Source organism: Medicago truncatula, chromosome 6 (genome assembly GCF_003473485.1).
Source record: "Medicago truncatula cultivar Jemalong A17 chromosome 6, MtrunA17r5.0-ANR, whole genome shotgun sequence".
NCBI lineage: Eukaryota > Viridiplantae > Streptophyta > Magnoliopsida > Fabales > Fabaceae > Medicago > Medicago truncatula.
In genome coordinates this window covers 2,151,248-2,164,352 of record NC_053047.1, presented here as the reverse complement: position 1 = coordinate 2,164,352, position 13,105 = coordinate 2,151,248, and the positions used below count along the sequence as shown (strand labels likewise).

At 30.8% G+C, this 13,105-nt stretch overlaps 1 protein-coding gene across 1 annotated transcript; it reads left to right on the top strand.

Moving 5' to 3' along the window:
• Window positions 1–7,491: 7,491 nt before the first annotated feature.
• Window positions 7,492–12,964, top strand: LOC25495243 (ferredoxin-thioredoxin reductase catalytic chain, chloroplastic). The gene is made up of 6 exons (XM_013595436.3): window positions 7,492–7,679; window positions 9,511–9,623; window positions 11,375–11,424; window positions 11,753–11,824; window positions 12,531–12,591; window positions 12,711–12,964. The coding sequence occupies exons 1-6, from the start codon at window positions 7,586–7,588 to the stop codon at window positions 12,753–12,755; spliced, it is 435 nt and encodes a 144-aa protein (XP_013450890.1). The 5' UTR covers window positions 7,492–7,585; the 3' UTR covers window positions 12,756–12,964.
• Window positions 12,965–13,105: the final 141 nt, after the last annotated feature.

Genomic DNA, 13,105 nt, shown 5'->3' with positions numbered 1-13,105 from the left:
GCGAGGGAAGAAGAAGTAGGGAAGAAGAGGGTATTTTAGTCATTTCTTCAAGGATCGATTTCAGTAAGGGCAAACTCGTTCATTTGTGTCATAAAATTTGAGTAAACATCCACTTTTTTCAGTCAACACTCGCCACATTAGCTAATCACAACTACAAAAGCATGATTATAGGCTCAGGGACCAAAACTCAAATGATTAATATTTGAGAAATGTTAACCAGTGTTCACAGGGCACCTGGTTAAAGAAGCAAATATAATAACATCACGTTGGAACTTGTGTAATCAACTCATTAAAAATTTAAAAAGTATTACTTTTAATTTAAAACATTCTTTTTTTAAGTTCTTTAACCGGTGCCCTCGGGTTAACATGACCCTTAATATTTATATGACAAAATTGGTAGAATTAACAAATTCAACGACCAAAACTCAAGTGACCTCTATTCTATTTATAAGAACTAAACATATAAATAAGCCTATATTTTAAGAAAATATTAAAGATTACCCTTGATTAAGGAAAAAAAATAAAAATATTATATTAAAAAGTGGTGAATTTTTTTTTTTACCTTTTTAAAAAGAGAAATGATATTTGAACAATCATTTTTTGACAATTTTTGTGACAACTTTCTCTCTCATACTCACATTAAGTTTTTATTTTCTCTATTGCTTTGGTTTTTGTGTCAATGCCTCATTTTCTTTGTATTATTTTGGTTGTCACAAAAGTTATCATGTAAAGAAAGTTCAAATAACACAAGTCTTTTAAAAATTTAAAAGTTGTAGTAATTTCCAATAGAGAAATGATATTTATACAACCACTTTTTGACAACTTTTTCTCTCATACTCACACTATTCTCTTATTCTCTCTCTTTCTTTTTCTCTCTTTATTGTTTTTAACCAATAAAAACAAAAAGTTATCACAAAAGTTGTATCAAATGGTTGTTCAAATATCACTATTCTTTTTAATATAAACTTTTGTTTAGGTTAGTCGTATTGCCTTTATGTTGGAGTGCTATATAGTCTATAAATAATTGTAGAGTGTAGACCAGCTTATAGGTTTCATAAGTGGATGCACACTCTCATAATCATTCTCTTTCTCTCTCTCTCCAAAATGTCAGAAGAGATAAAGAAAGGGTGCACAAAATACTTGTACTGCCTCCTCTATTTCAACGCCAGAAATCATCATCATCATGTCTCTCTGTTGTTTTGTTCTCAATCACCATCATTATGCCCACATCATCCTCTTCCCTTTAGGTCTCAACCACCCCACAATCCTAAAGGCACCATCATTACTACAACTCACAGAGAAAAAAAAACAAGGTCAAGATCTCACTCCACTCTTTTATTTCAGAAACTTGTATTGCTTCAACAATCAAAAAAGTTTGCACTATTATTATATGCACCCCCCACTAGCTACCATCATTTTCTTCTTTTATGTGAGCTTTGTTCTTGCATAGTTTATGACTGAAGAAGGGTGCACTAGTACTTTCATTCATTCTCAAACTCTCTTTCAAGCTCTTATATGGGGAATCAAGCATCTTGGTCCGATTCATAATTAATTTGCTACACCAAGCAAGTTAGTTTGACTCCACTTTTTACTATAGCTTTTATGTGTTCTTTGTTTTTGTAAACTTTTTCTTGATGTTGGTGAAGTTTTTTCCCTTTACTTTCCATGGTAAGAAAGTTCTTGAATCTAGATATCTAGGGTTTATGTATTCATGAAAAGTGATACAAAACTTGTTATCTTTTATATGTTCTTGATTTGATCTATGTTTGTAGTATTTCATTTGATTTTCCATCCCTTTGTATTGAACTCTCTTAAATCTTAATATTAATTAATGATCTTTTCTTTTTTATATATCTATCTATTTGTTTAATTTTATGCGGCTCATCAAATTAGGTCTCTCCAACATAAATAAAAGTTTTTTTTTCTAGATCTATGTCACGACCTTAGTTACATGTCTTCTCCTTCTATGTTGATCTCTTTGAATTTTAGCAAATTAATCATAACTTTTTTTATAAGCAATCATAACTACTTATGACTAAAAGATTTATAATATTTTTTGCGTGCAAAGATATATATATTCTTCTTCTTTCTTGTTTGTTTCTTGCAACTTTGAGTATAGGTTTAATAACTACTGCCCCATAATTCCATATCGTAGTACTACTTAATTCAAGTGGGATTGATCAATTCCTTCCTTATCGTATTCTTTTATAAAAGAATTAATGTTACTGTAGAAACTAGAGTTTAAACTCTAGATCTCATATATTTGATCGTGTTTTCTAGCCCCAAATGTCGTTCATATTTGATGTATACTTTTATCAAATCTGGATTTGTTTTGTGAAAACTACGACCTACACAGATGCAAAGTAAACAAGTTTATTATATATAAAATAAATAAGAAACAATTTGAATTTTTTTTTGTAAATGATCTACGTCCATACTCAGAGAGTAGATAGACACAAGTCATCTTGATGGAATGGATTTTTTATTTTATTTATGTATATAGATAGCTTATCACAAAAATATTTAGCTTAACAAGTTCAGTTTTGAGTTAGATCTCAAAGACCAATAGAAGGGATTTATTTTTCTAAAAAATGCACTCATCCATAATAAACAATCATTTTTTTTGCTACTTATAATTCAAACTTTTTCTGTGGTGCATGCAGATAATATTCTCTAACTGAGAAGGGTAACTACTACAGCATATGGAACTTGCTTAAACAGTAAACCTTTGTTTGATGAGGGATAATAATAAAAATAACATATAACTGTTTATTAGCTAATTTTCCAAACAGTTACACTGTATGTACAACTAATAATATATATATATATTTTTATGTTCAGCTAATTAATATTTTGAATTAAACTAAAATTTAACCCTACGTACATGAGTTTTGTCAATTATGGAGAGAAAAATAATCTCGGTTGTTTTTTAGACTCGACAAAGCTATGTTCTGCAATATCCAAATCTGGCCTTGTCAAACAATGCAAAGATTAAATCTGACATTTTTAGCTAATATACTTCTGAATAATTGTTAGCATTATTTATTTAAAAAAATATGACCTAATTTGAGGAGTCTAACACACATATTAAACCATACAACTCTGTCAATTGACCCCACTTAAGAAGACTACACCTATTTTTAAGTTAAGGACATGCTATTCTTCTTTCAAAATATAAGCAGATATATACATTCTATTTTGTAACTAAGTAAAATCTCTGACCTAAAAACATCTCTCTGACCTCTCTCTAGATCTCCACCGTCATCCTTTTGCCTTTCAATCCAACCTATATCCGTCGTGATGTAGATTCAACCGTTGGTGGTGCGATGATTGGCTTTGACCATCCGCATCACTCGGCCATCGGTTTCTCTCAGCGGTTGTTTTATCAATCATTAACGTTCATGGTGGTGTTAGTTTGCTGTATTTTTGTGGTGGTTTGTGATGGTTTTTGGAGGGGTTTTGTGGCGGTGCTGCCAGTTTTTTGTGGTGGTTCACGGTGTAGTTCATGGTTCTCGGCGTAATTTGTGACATGGTATCATTCTAGTTGCGATCCAAATTATTTGTTTTTCATGTCTTTCTTGTTTTAGGTCTAGCCGTGGTGATCGAAGGATGGTGTATTGGATTACGATTTTAAAGGACAACTTTTGTTTAAAAAAGTCTTCAGAATTTTAAAAGACTTTGATGATTTTAAAAGACTATTAAGGATTTCAATGAATTTAATTCATAAGATTTTAAAGGATTTGAAATGAGTTTATGGATTTCATGAGATTTCAACAGAATTTATGAATTTTAAGAAATAGTTGAAAAAAATATCATAACACACTCTCTTTCACAAAATTTCAATAAAGACTCTTTTATTTATTTTACTTTATTTTTTACGGGAGAGCTAGAGAGAGAGAGAGAGGAAAAGAGAGAGTAAAATCTTAAAAGAAAAAAAACAATCTTAAGAAATCTCATGTTTTCATGAAAGATTTTTTCATACTAAAATAGAAATGTTGGGTTGGAATATGACGAAAAGTTAAGGACATTGGTTAAGAGAATAAAATAGAAATGTTGGGTTGTAATATGACGAAAAGTTGTGAATTCAACTTTTAAAATTTAAAAATTGTTGTTTTCAATGTGACACTAGTGCTTTTGATTTTATTAAGAAGTGTGTTAAAGTTACCCGTTAGCATGACCTTTTAAAATTAAAAGAAAGTGAAGAATGAGTTCATCCAACTACTCTTTCACATGATTCCATTTTTTAACCTTGTATTGGGGGTGTTTTCTCGGCAACCATAATAGGAGAATTTATTTTTCATCTTACATGTTTCTTGCGCGTCCTAAGTTATTTTAATTTAATATATGTTCAGATTATATAATCCAAAAAAAAAACACGGTTTAATTTATATAATATAAAACATGCATATATATAAGCAAAAGTTGGAACCTACTGTCATTTTAGTAGTTGCGAATTTTGCCCTAAAAAATCACAAAAAACAAAGTGAAAAATGACAAAACATATCAATTAAAATATAAAAAATAACATTCAAAAAATCTATAAATCACGCAAAACTTGAATTTTTCTGAGAGTTTGAAAAATAAAAAATGAATCTAAATGATAGAATTTTAGATTTTGAGGAGCAGGGTCTCGTAAGAAGTACTTTCTATGAGAGAGTCTTGTTCCTAGTTTTTTTGTTTGTGATTTTATGGGCAATTTTCGGAGAAATTGAACTTCCAAGACCTGAAACACAAGCATGAGTTAGAATCGTTATTATGGTTCTTAAACTAGTATACCCTTCACAAACTAGTATTTCCTTGTGAACAGTAAGTAATTGTTTTAGCAAGGTAAAGTATGGGGAGGAGGTGAAAGCTCTTTTGCTTGTTTGACATACATTTCTGTGATAAAATATTTTCTTCAAAGACAATTTCAATTGAAGTGGTGGTGGAATCGATTAAATTTTTGTTGCGACAGTGTCTTAAAGCTAAAAAGACAGGGGCCCTTGCTTATATTTTGAATGAATCTCATTTTCATTGGACAATATTCTTAGATCACTCTAGAAGCATGGGGAAAATTTTATTTTTCATCAGGGCTTGAGGGTAGAGCGAGTACTACTTCTAATTTATCTCTTCATGAGGGTCTAACAATTTATTTAATTTTTTAAGAACAATTGACGCATTTGAAAAATAGTTGTTTATACAATTTTCATTGTTTTCCCAAATGCAATTTATCATCTCCTATATTTATAGGTAAGATAACAATTTCAGTGATAAGTTGCGCCATTTGTTTTTTTTATTATCCATAAATTACAATTGGTGGACTCTTTCACCTAAATTTTTTTGGAGAATTTTTGTCATAATCAACACAATATTTCCTTCTTTATGTTTGTTTGATTTTTTTTCATGAGTTTGGATCTAATGTCTCCCAGACTTGTGTTTTTGGACAAATCCCATTTACTAACTAGAATTTAAATGATTTACTCATACAAATTAATATTTTTTTTTTAAGAAGTTAAAATAAATAGAAAGTAATTGTTAACTAGATTAAGTACATATATCCATTTTAAAATCTTACAAATTAATTGCTAATTAGATTAAGTATAAGCTTAATTATAGTTTTTGTCTCCCTATTTTCATCATTTTGCGAAATTGGTCCCCATAATTTTAAATTTTATAATTTTGATCCCTCTATCACATATTTTGTCTAAAATATTATGATATGATATATTTTAAATGAAGTTTTTAAGAATTTTTTTTACAATTTTATCGATGTTGGTCTTTTTCTATCTTCATATCATATTCAACGACGTTTAAAATTTATCACATCACATTTTTATAGTTCAAAAATATGATGGAGGGATCAAAATTATTGAATTTTAAAATAAAGAGACTAATTCTACTAAAAAGTAAAAATAAAGGAATCAAAACCTTAAGTATAAATATCCCCTTCAAATATGGAAGTGAAAAAACAACAAAATATACATGAAACACACTTATGTGACACATCATACCTTATTTTATCTTTGTCCTTTGTTTGATATGCACTTGCATTTAAAATTTCAGGTTATCCAAAGTCCAAGTCATTGGACAGATGGGTGAAGTGTGGATAAGAAGATGAAGAGAGCCAAGAGTCCAAAGAATAATGGTTGGTTGGAACTTCAAACTTTCAACGTCAATATTCAACTTCTTTTGTCATCATAACCAAGCAACTACTAGATTTTTTTTACAACGTGTGGCTAGCTTCTACCCTCTCCAACTTTCTTTATTCTTCTATTCCACAAATATAGGATAAATTTATATTTATATTTTTTTTTATAGATAGACGAAATGGCAAAATCATTATAAACTCACACACACAAGTGGAGGAACCGGAGTTCGAACCCCAGTTATGACATCCGGCCTAATAATTTCGGCATTTTGTCAGTTGAGCTAGGAATTCTGAATTAAATTTATATTTATATTAGTAACAAATAACAATTACCATCCCAATTTTATTTTGACTTTAATTTAATCAATATGCATTAACCTTAATAAAATTTGAGTTTCATGACATTGTCATGGTAAATTAGTTTTACTACGTCTAGTAAAAACTCATCACCAAAACCACTTTATAAATCGGCATAAAACTACTTTATCATCAAGACAACAACACATGACATAAAACTCAAACATTCTTAAGTTTGATATCTTAACAAAGATGTCCAACCTAAAAATACATTTGATAACACATGTTCTATTTTCTATAAATTACCTAATATCAAATTATCAATCTTATTTTTTTATCCATAAAATTTAAACTCAAAATCATGATTAAAGTTGAGTTTAGTTTAATTCAACTCAACTTTAGATTGATAATCATCTAAGTATTTTATTATAACATGTTTTTTTATTGAACTCACTTGAGTCGGTATAATGGTGTTGGCTTATGACATTAAAGTATACTATTTTTACGGATGTTATTGTTGATTTCAACCCCTCAATGACAATCTTTGGTAGATCTTTCTTTCGAACCATTTTTTTAACCACAAATCTTGAATTCAAGATTTTATGTAAGGAGTTCAATTTCATTAGAAGCAAGGTAATTTTGATATATTTTTTTTCTCCATAAAATCTATCTAGAAATAGTCCTATTTAATTTATTTTTAGGGAAAATAATCCTATTTAATATCACTCGAACTCGAATATTCATTTTAATCTCATTCGATACACTCAACCCAACTCATTATAATAACATAACTATGCAGGGACATGCATTATTATATGTAGAGGCTGATGTTCGAACCCCGAACACACCACTTATTTACCTTACAAAATGTGAATTCTAGCCACCAAACTACTTGGAAAAAAAAAAAAAAAAACATAACTACAATAACTTTATGTTACACTTAAAATATCTTAACAAATATTTTATAGATCATAAAATAAAAAATAAATTGTACATATAAATATATTTAACTCATTTAATATTTTACCATTTTGCACACAAAATCAAAAACCATAAATAAAACACATCACAAAATTGTATCTTTTGGTTTTTTCCAACAAAACTTGATAACCACAGAAACACCATTTTCCCATTTCATAGCAGAAAACGAATTTACCAGCAATGACCTCTCAAGCTTCAACCTTCGCCGTCTCCGTTTCCTCCGCCCCTTCCCCTCTCCGTCGCCGTCGCACCTTCCCCGTTGTTCGAGCTCAATGTAAAGTTCATTCCAAATTTTAACTTTTTTCATTTTTTTTTTCGTTTTTTGTTGTGTAATTGATTTTGATTTTGATTTTTTGATGGCCCAGTTGGATTTTTCATGGTAAAGTTTGATTTTTTGAATCATTGTTCTTAGTAGTGTTTGTTTAGTAAGTGTTGTCAATGGTAGGTGGTTATTCATTGTGTTATCCAGAAGATGTTTGTGGAAATGCTTCTGAACTGAGTTTTGAAATTTTGTGTTTTCATCATGAATTTAGTGTATGTTTGGTTCTGCTTTGATAAAAATTGCTTTTGAGTCAATTGAATTGATTATGCAAAATTGATGCTGGCTAAAAGTGAGATGAAGGTAAAATGATTTGCTTGGATACATTTATGTAATAGTGAGTTGAACAAATAAATTTGAGTGTTAAAATCAATTCTAGAATCAAAAGCTTCAGTTTTTAGCTTCAAGTTGAATCAATTTTGAAGGCAAAATCAATTCTACTCGAAAGTAATCGAACATGTTTGAATCAGTTCTACACTTATAGAATCAATTTTGACCATTCTAATAGTGATGCCAAACATACATCCTATGTTTGGTTCCATGCTTGGGGCAGTCATAATTGATTATGGAGGTGTAGTATATGTTTTGATATGTTTGGTTGCTCTTGAGTAGAATTGATTTTGCCTCCTGAATTGATTCTAACATGAAGTTAAGATTTGTGGCTTGAGTCTAAACGTGATTTTCACTATGAAGTTTATTGTTCAATTCACTTTTACGTAAATGAATCCAAACACACCACTTTACATTCAACTCACTTTTAAGTAAAATCAATTCATTCAAAATCAATTTTGTGCGGAACCAATCATGCACTTATTTGCTACCTCGGGAAGTGGGTTTTGATGTTTAACTTTATGTTTGTCAAATTTGAAAGCTTTTTGGGTTCTGGCAGAAGTTTGAACATGTAAAAGGAATGTTGTCAGCTGCACATGTGCAAACCTGTGGAGTTGTAAATAATAAAAATAAATTAGTTTTCTTTTCTAAGAAAAATTGTTTTGGAAATCAGCTTGAACTGACCAATTCTTGTACCATGACTGATATTAGATATATGAAATTAGAAAAATATAATAATGATGATGAAAGATATTGTCAAGTAGTAAATTGTTCTCATAAAATTGTTGATGGTTATAATTTGACACTTCATATTGAAGGGGTCTGAGTATTTGATGCGTGTCAGACACTCCATTCTGGTGTAGGAATTTAAAAGTAACTTTTTTGGACTCAACATAGCTTGGACGCGGCCAGAAAGCCTAACCGGAACTTCAATTTTGGCTAGAAATGAAAAAGGACATAGTTGATACCGAAATTTAACGTTTTTAAAAGGATGCTCATGTGTGTGTGTGTGAGCGCGCATGTGTGAATGTTGACGTCTACCTTATGTGTCCGTTTATATGCTTGTGCTTAATAGGTTATAAATGATGTTCTATATTAAATACAAATTTGCATATGATTATTGAACTAGCATGGCATGAATTGACAAGTATGGTATAAATATTTTTTAATATTTGAAGTATGAAACTTATTGCTTATGTGCTTGTTGAACTTTTAAAATATATACCGGTTTAGCCGGTGATTCACTGATCGACCAATGACCTATTAACCTAGTACTTGTCTTGGGATGTAACTGGTTCAACCTTTATAACATTGCTGGAAACCGTGGCCCTATTGTTTTATTTAACTTTCTCTATTTGATGTCAGTTTTCTGTGGCCAAATTCTGTTGCTGTGCTTTCAATTTCGGTGATTTGATAAAATTTCATTTCTATAGAAATAATGTGCTGGTTCTTTCAGTGGAACCATCTGATAAATCAGTTGAAATTATGCGGAAGTTCTCAGAGCAATATGCCCGTAAATCAGGAACGTTCTTTTGTTCGGACAAAGGAGTAACTGCTGTTGTTATCAAGGTACATTCTCTATTTTTTATCTGCTTCTTGTTTGATTAGCACACACTGCCAAATATAAATTGCAGTTTCATATTCATTTAGTTGTTGATGCAAATATTGTTGCATCAAGTCTTGGCTGTCTTGCAATGAAACTTTTGAAGTTTTGTTAAACGTGAGCCATGGGAGATTCATTATTGTTGGCAATGTTTCGTTTCATTTTCATAAAGGGCTTATTTCTACTTGCAATTAATTTTTTTTTGTGTGTGGGATCTTTACCTGTTTTTGTGGTGTGTCAGTGCAGTGTACATATATATATTTATACTACTAGGTGCTACTTGGATTAGTATAATATTTTTGAACAAGGGATTAGTATAATATTGATTGTTTGAATTCAATTTAGTGTTCCAGATTGTGCTCGTATATGTTATTTCCATTATTCAACTTGGAATTCGGGAATGCTGAGTTTACCGATACTTAAATTACTTAGCGATCAAAATGATGGGTGTTGTTGTCCTTCTTTCTCAACTTGTTTTTTGAGCTCTGTATTGGTTTCAAATGTTATGTTTTTCTGCCGCTATATGTTTCTAGTTGGTTTTTTAGGATTTTGTAAGTAGTGACAGACCTAGAAGTTTTACGTTATGGGGGAAATACTCACACATATAATATTGAGAATATAAATAATATACTAGAATGTGTCTGATGAGAGAAGTCCCACATTTAGTCAGATATGGTCTGAAAATGTATTTATTAGTGGTGGATAGTCCGCTCCATAAGCCAGTTTTGGTAATGGCCGAGTTAGGCCCAACCCAAATTTTTAAAGGGCCGAAGTATAAATGCAAGAATTTGAAGTGAATGTCAAGTTGCATTTGCCCCCACCAGTGATAGACGTAGATCTGTCTCTGCTTGTTGTATGATTATCCTGTAATGCATTGACGATGATCGAACCTAATTTAAATTTTTGGAATGGATAAGGGTAAGCTACTTGCTCACTGTGTAGCAAGTTTTTTGTGAGAAACATTACATTATAGAACACTACACTAATTTGTGGATGATGATTATGGAACACTGTTTCTGCAATTTTATATTGTAATACCCGAAGTACACTTAGGAAAATTTTGACCAAACACAACGTTTCTTTTTTATATTAAGTCTTTTGGCATGTTGATATTTTGTATTAATTCAAAAATCACCTTCTCATGGTACTTATTTGTTGAACATTACTCAAATTCACACAGGGTGTGAATTTTGTTTTGATCCCCTGTTTTGATCTTCTGGTTTTAGAGCACCCTGTGTGAATTTTGTTATGATCCTCTGTTTTTTAACGGAAAATACCACTTTTATATGCTCCTAGTTGCACAACTGATCATGTGTCAGGCACGAGGAACTAAAATTTTATTAGATTACATGGTTTGAAATGCAGAATGTTGTATAAACTATCTAGCTTGTTTTATCATTGTCAACACATAATATCGCGTTTTCATTTCTAAGCCAGAATCTGCATAATTGAGAAACTAGTTAAGAAAATTTTCCTATACATCTTGGCAGCGGAAAAGCAAGTATGGAAATGAAGGGAAAATTAATTGAACCACCGAGTTTGTTATGCTGGGATGAAATTGTACTAAGTTCGAAAATGAGTTTTCCGGATTGTCGTTGTTGATAGGCATATGAAACTTCAGTACTTCACTTTATCCGTGTATGCATACAACTGATAATAGATATTTACTTTGGGAATTAATGTTTCTTACTGATATTATTTTTCTACTTTGGAATAGGGTCTGGCTGACCATAAAGATTCATTGGGTGCACCACTCTGCCCTTGCCGGTAAATACTTGTTGTTTTACCTTGTTGTAGTGTTATTAAATAGCAGCTATAGTGACGCCTTACCCCTATAACGTAGCAGAATTTTGACAAACTGCTTTTGTCCTGCGATATGCTATTTAGTACAAAATGTTGTCCAATAGCACTATTGTATAGCGGAGTTTTAACAATCTGCTATTTTCTGCTGTCCAAAATTGATAACACTGCCTTGTTGCAAAGACAATTTTGTGTCTTTATTCTATAGTTCTGGCAGTGTGGTTGCATACATAGGTTTGATAAGTGTTTTATGTCTTCTGAATTCCTAAGCTTACGCTCAAAATCTCTGTTTTAGGCATTACGACGATAAAGCTGCTGAGGCTGCGCAAGGATTTTGGAATTGCCCGTGTGTTCCCATGAGAGAGAGGTAGACACATCTTTACTACTGGCTATTACTTATTTTCCTTCTCAGACCTTAAGTTATCAAGTTCAAAGCTACACAACAAGTATCAAGTTATGTAATATAACAAGCATATGTTTGTTATATTATGTGATACACTATTGACTACAAAGTATTGTCAAATAGAGACTATAGCAGAGTAAAATTTAAACAAACTGATATTTTCTGGGATCTGCGATTAATGACACTTATATTTTGTTTAAAGGTATTGATTTTATCAAAATGGAGAATTGAAAATTACACATTTACCTATGAAACAACTGTATCAAACAGAGCATTCATAGCCATGATCGTATTTTATACTCCCTCCGGTCCTATTTATAAGAAAACTTTGACTTTTTAGATTCATTGAGTAATTAATGTATCTTGTCTAGAATATAGACCAAGTACATCATTTATTCAACGAATCAATAAAGTTATACCGGAGGGAGTAATTCATACTTTTGTTATCAGGGTTAGTACCTGAGTGACTTTCTCAGTTTTCTCAGTTTATATATTGGTTAAAAGCGGTATAGCTTCAGCTCTAAACATGTTATTTGTCAAGAAATGTAGAATAATCAATTAAAAAATATATATGTGAAATAATGAATATTATTCTCTGTGATTTAAGTTAAGCTCTAAATTGTTCCCCTAGAATATTGTTTTCTTAACTCATTGTGGTTTTGTTTGATAGAAAGGAGTGCCATTGCATGCTTTTTCTCACTCCTGATAACGATTTTGCCGGCGATGAACAGGTAATTCTGTGATTCTGTTTGTTTGATTTTGATTCTGACACAAACAAAACAAACAGATTTTGATTAGAATGTTATGTTTTCTTCTCTTAATTTTAATGCAACATTTTCTTGCCTTGCAGACTATCACCTTGGATGAAATTAAAGAATCAACAGCAAATATGTAACAAAGATTATTGTGTATCAATGTACTTGAGTTAGCATTTCAAACTGTATCTTTTGAAAAAACAAGGGAAGAGAAAGGTGTAACAATATGTATATGTACCGAAAATCACATGTAATTTTTTTATCTGTGCCCCTTATAAATGGCCTAACCCATACTTTGTCACAGATCTCTTTCATTTCACAACTTTCATTTTTTGGCTGCTGATACTAAGATTAAGCTCCTTTATATAGTTTCATATCTTTATAGATATCGAAAAATTTAAGTTGTTATGGTAATTTCTGAATGTAATGTAAGTTCTAACATTCAAATTGCACTTAAAAGTAATGTACCATTATACATGGTCATTCTTCA

What these genes read in the sequence shown, in the direction of transcription:
- LOC25495243 (XM_013595436.3), top strand. Translation starts at nt 7,586, where the DNA reads ATGACCTCTCAAGCTTCAACCTTCGCCGTCTCCGTTTCCTCCGCCCCT. An exon ending in GCACCACTCTGCCCTTGCCG is followed by an intron (nt 11,425 to 11,752) that starts GTAAATACTTGT and finishes TCTCTGTTTTAG; the next exon opens with GCATTACGACGATAAAGCTG. An exon ending in TGTGTTCCCATGAGAGAGAG is followed by an intron (nt 11,825 to 12,530) that starts GTAGACACATCT and finishes TTTGTTTGATAG; the next exon opens with AAAGGAGTGCCATTGCATGC.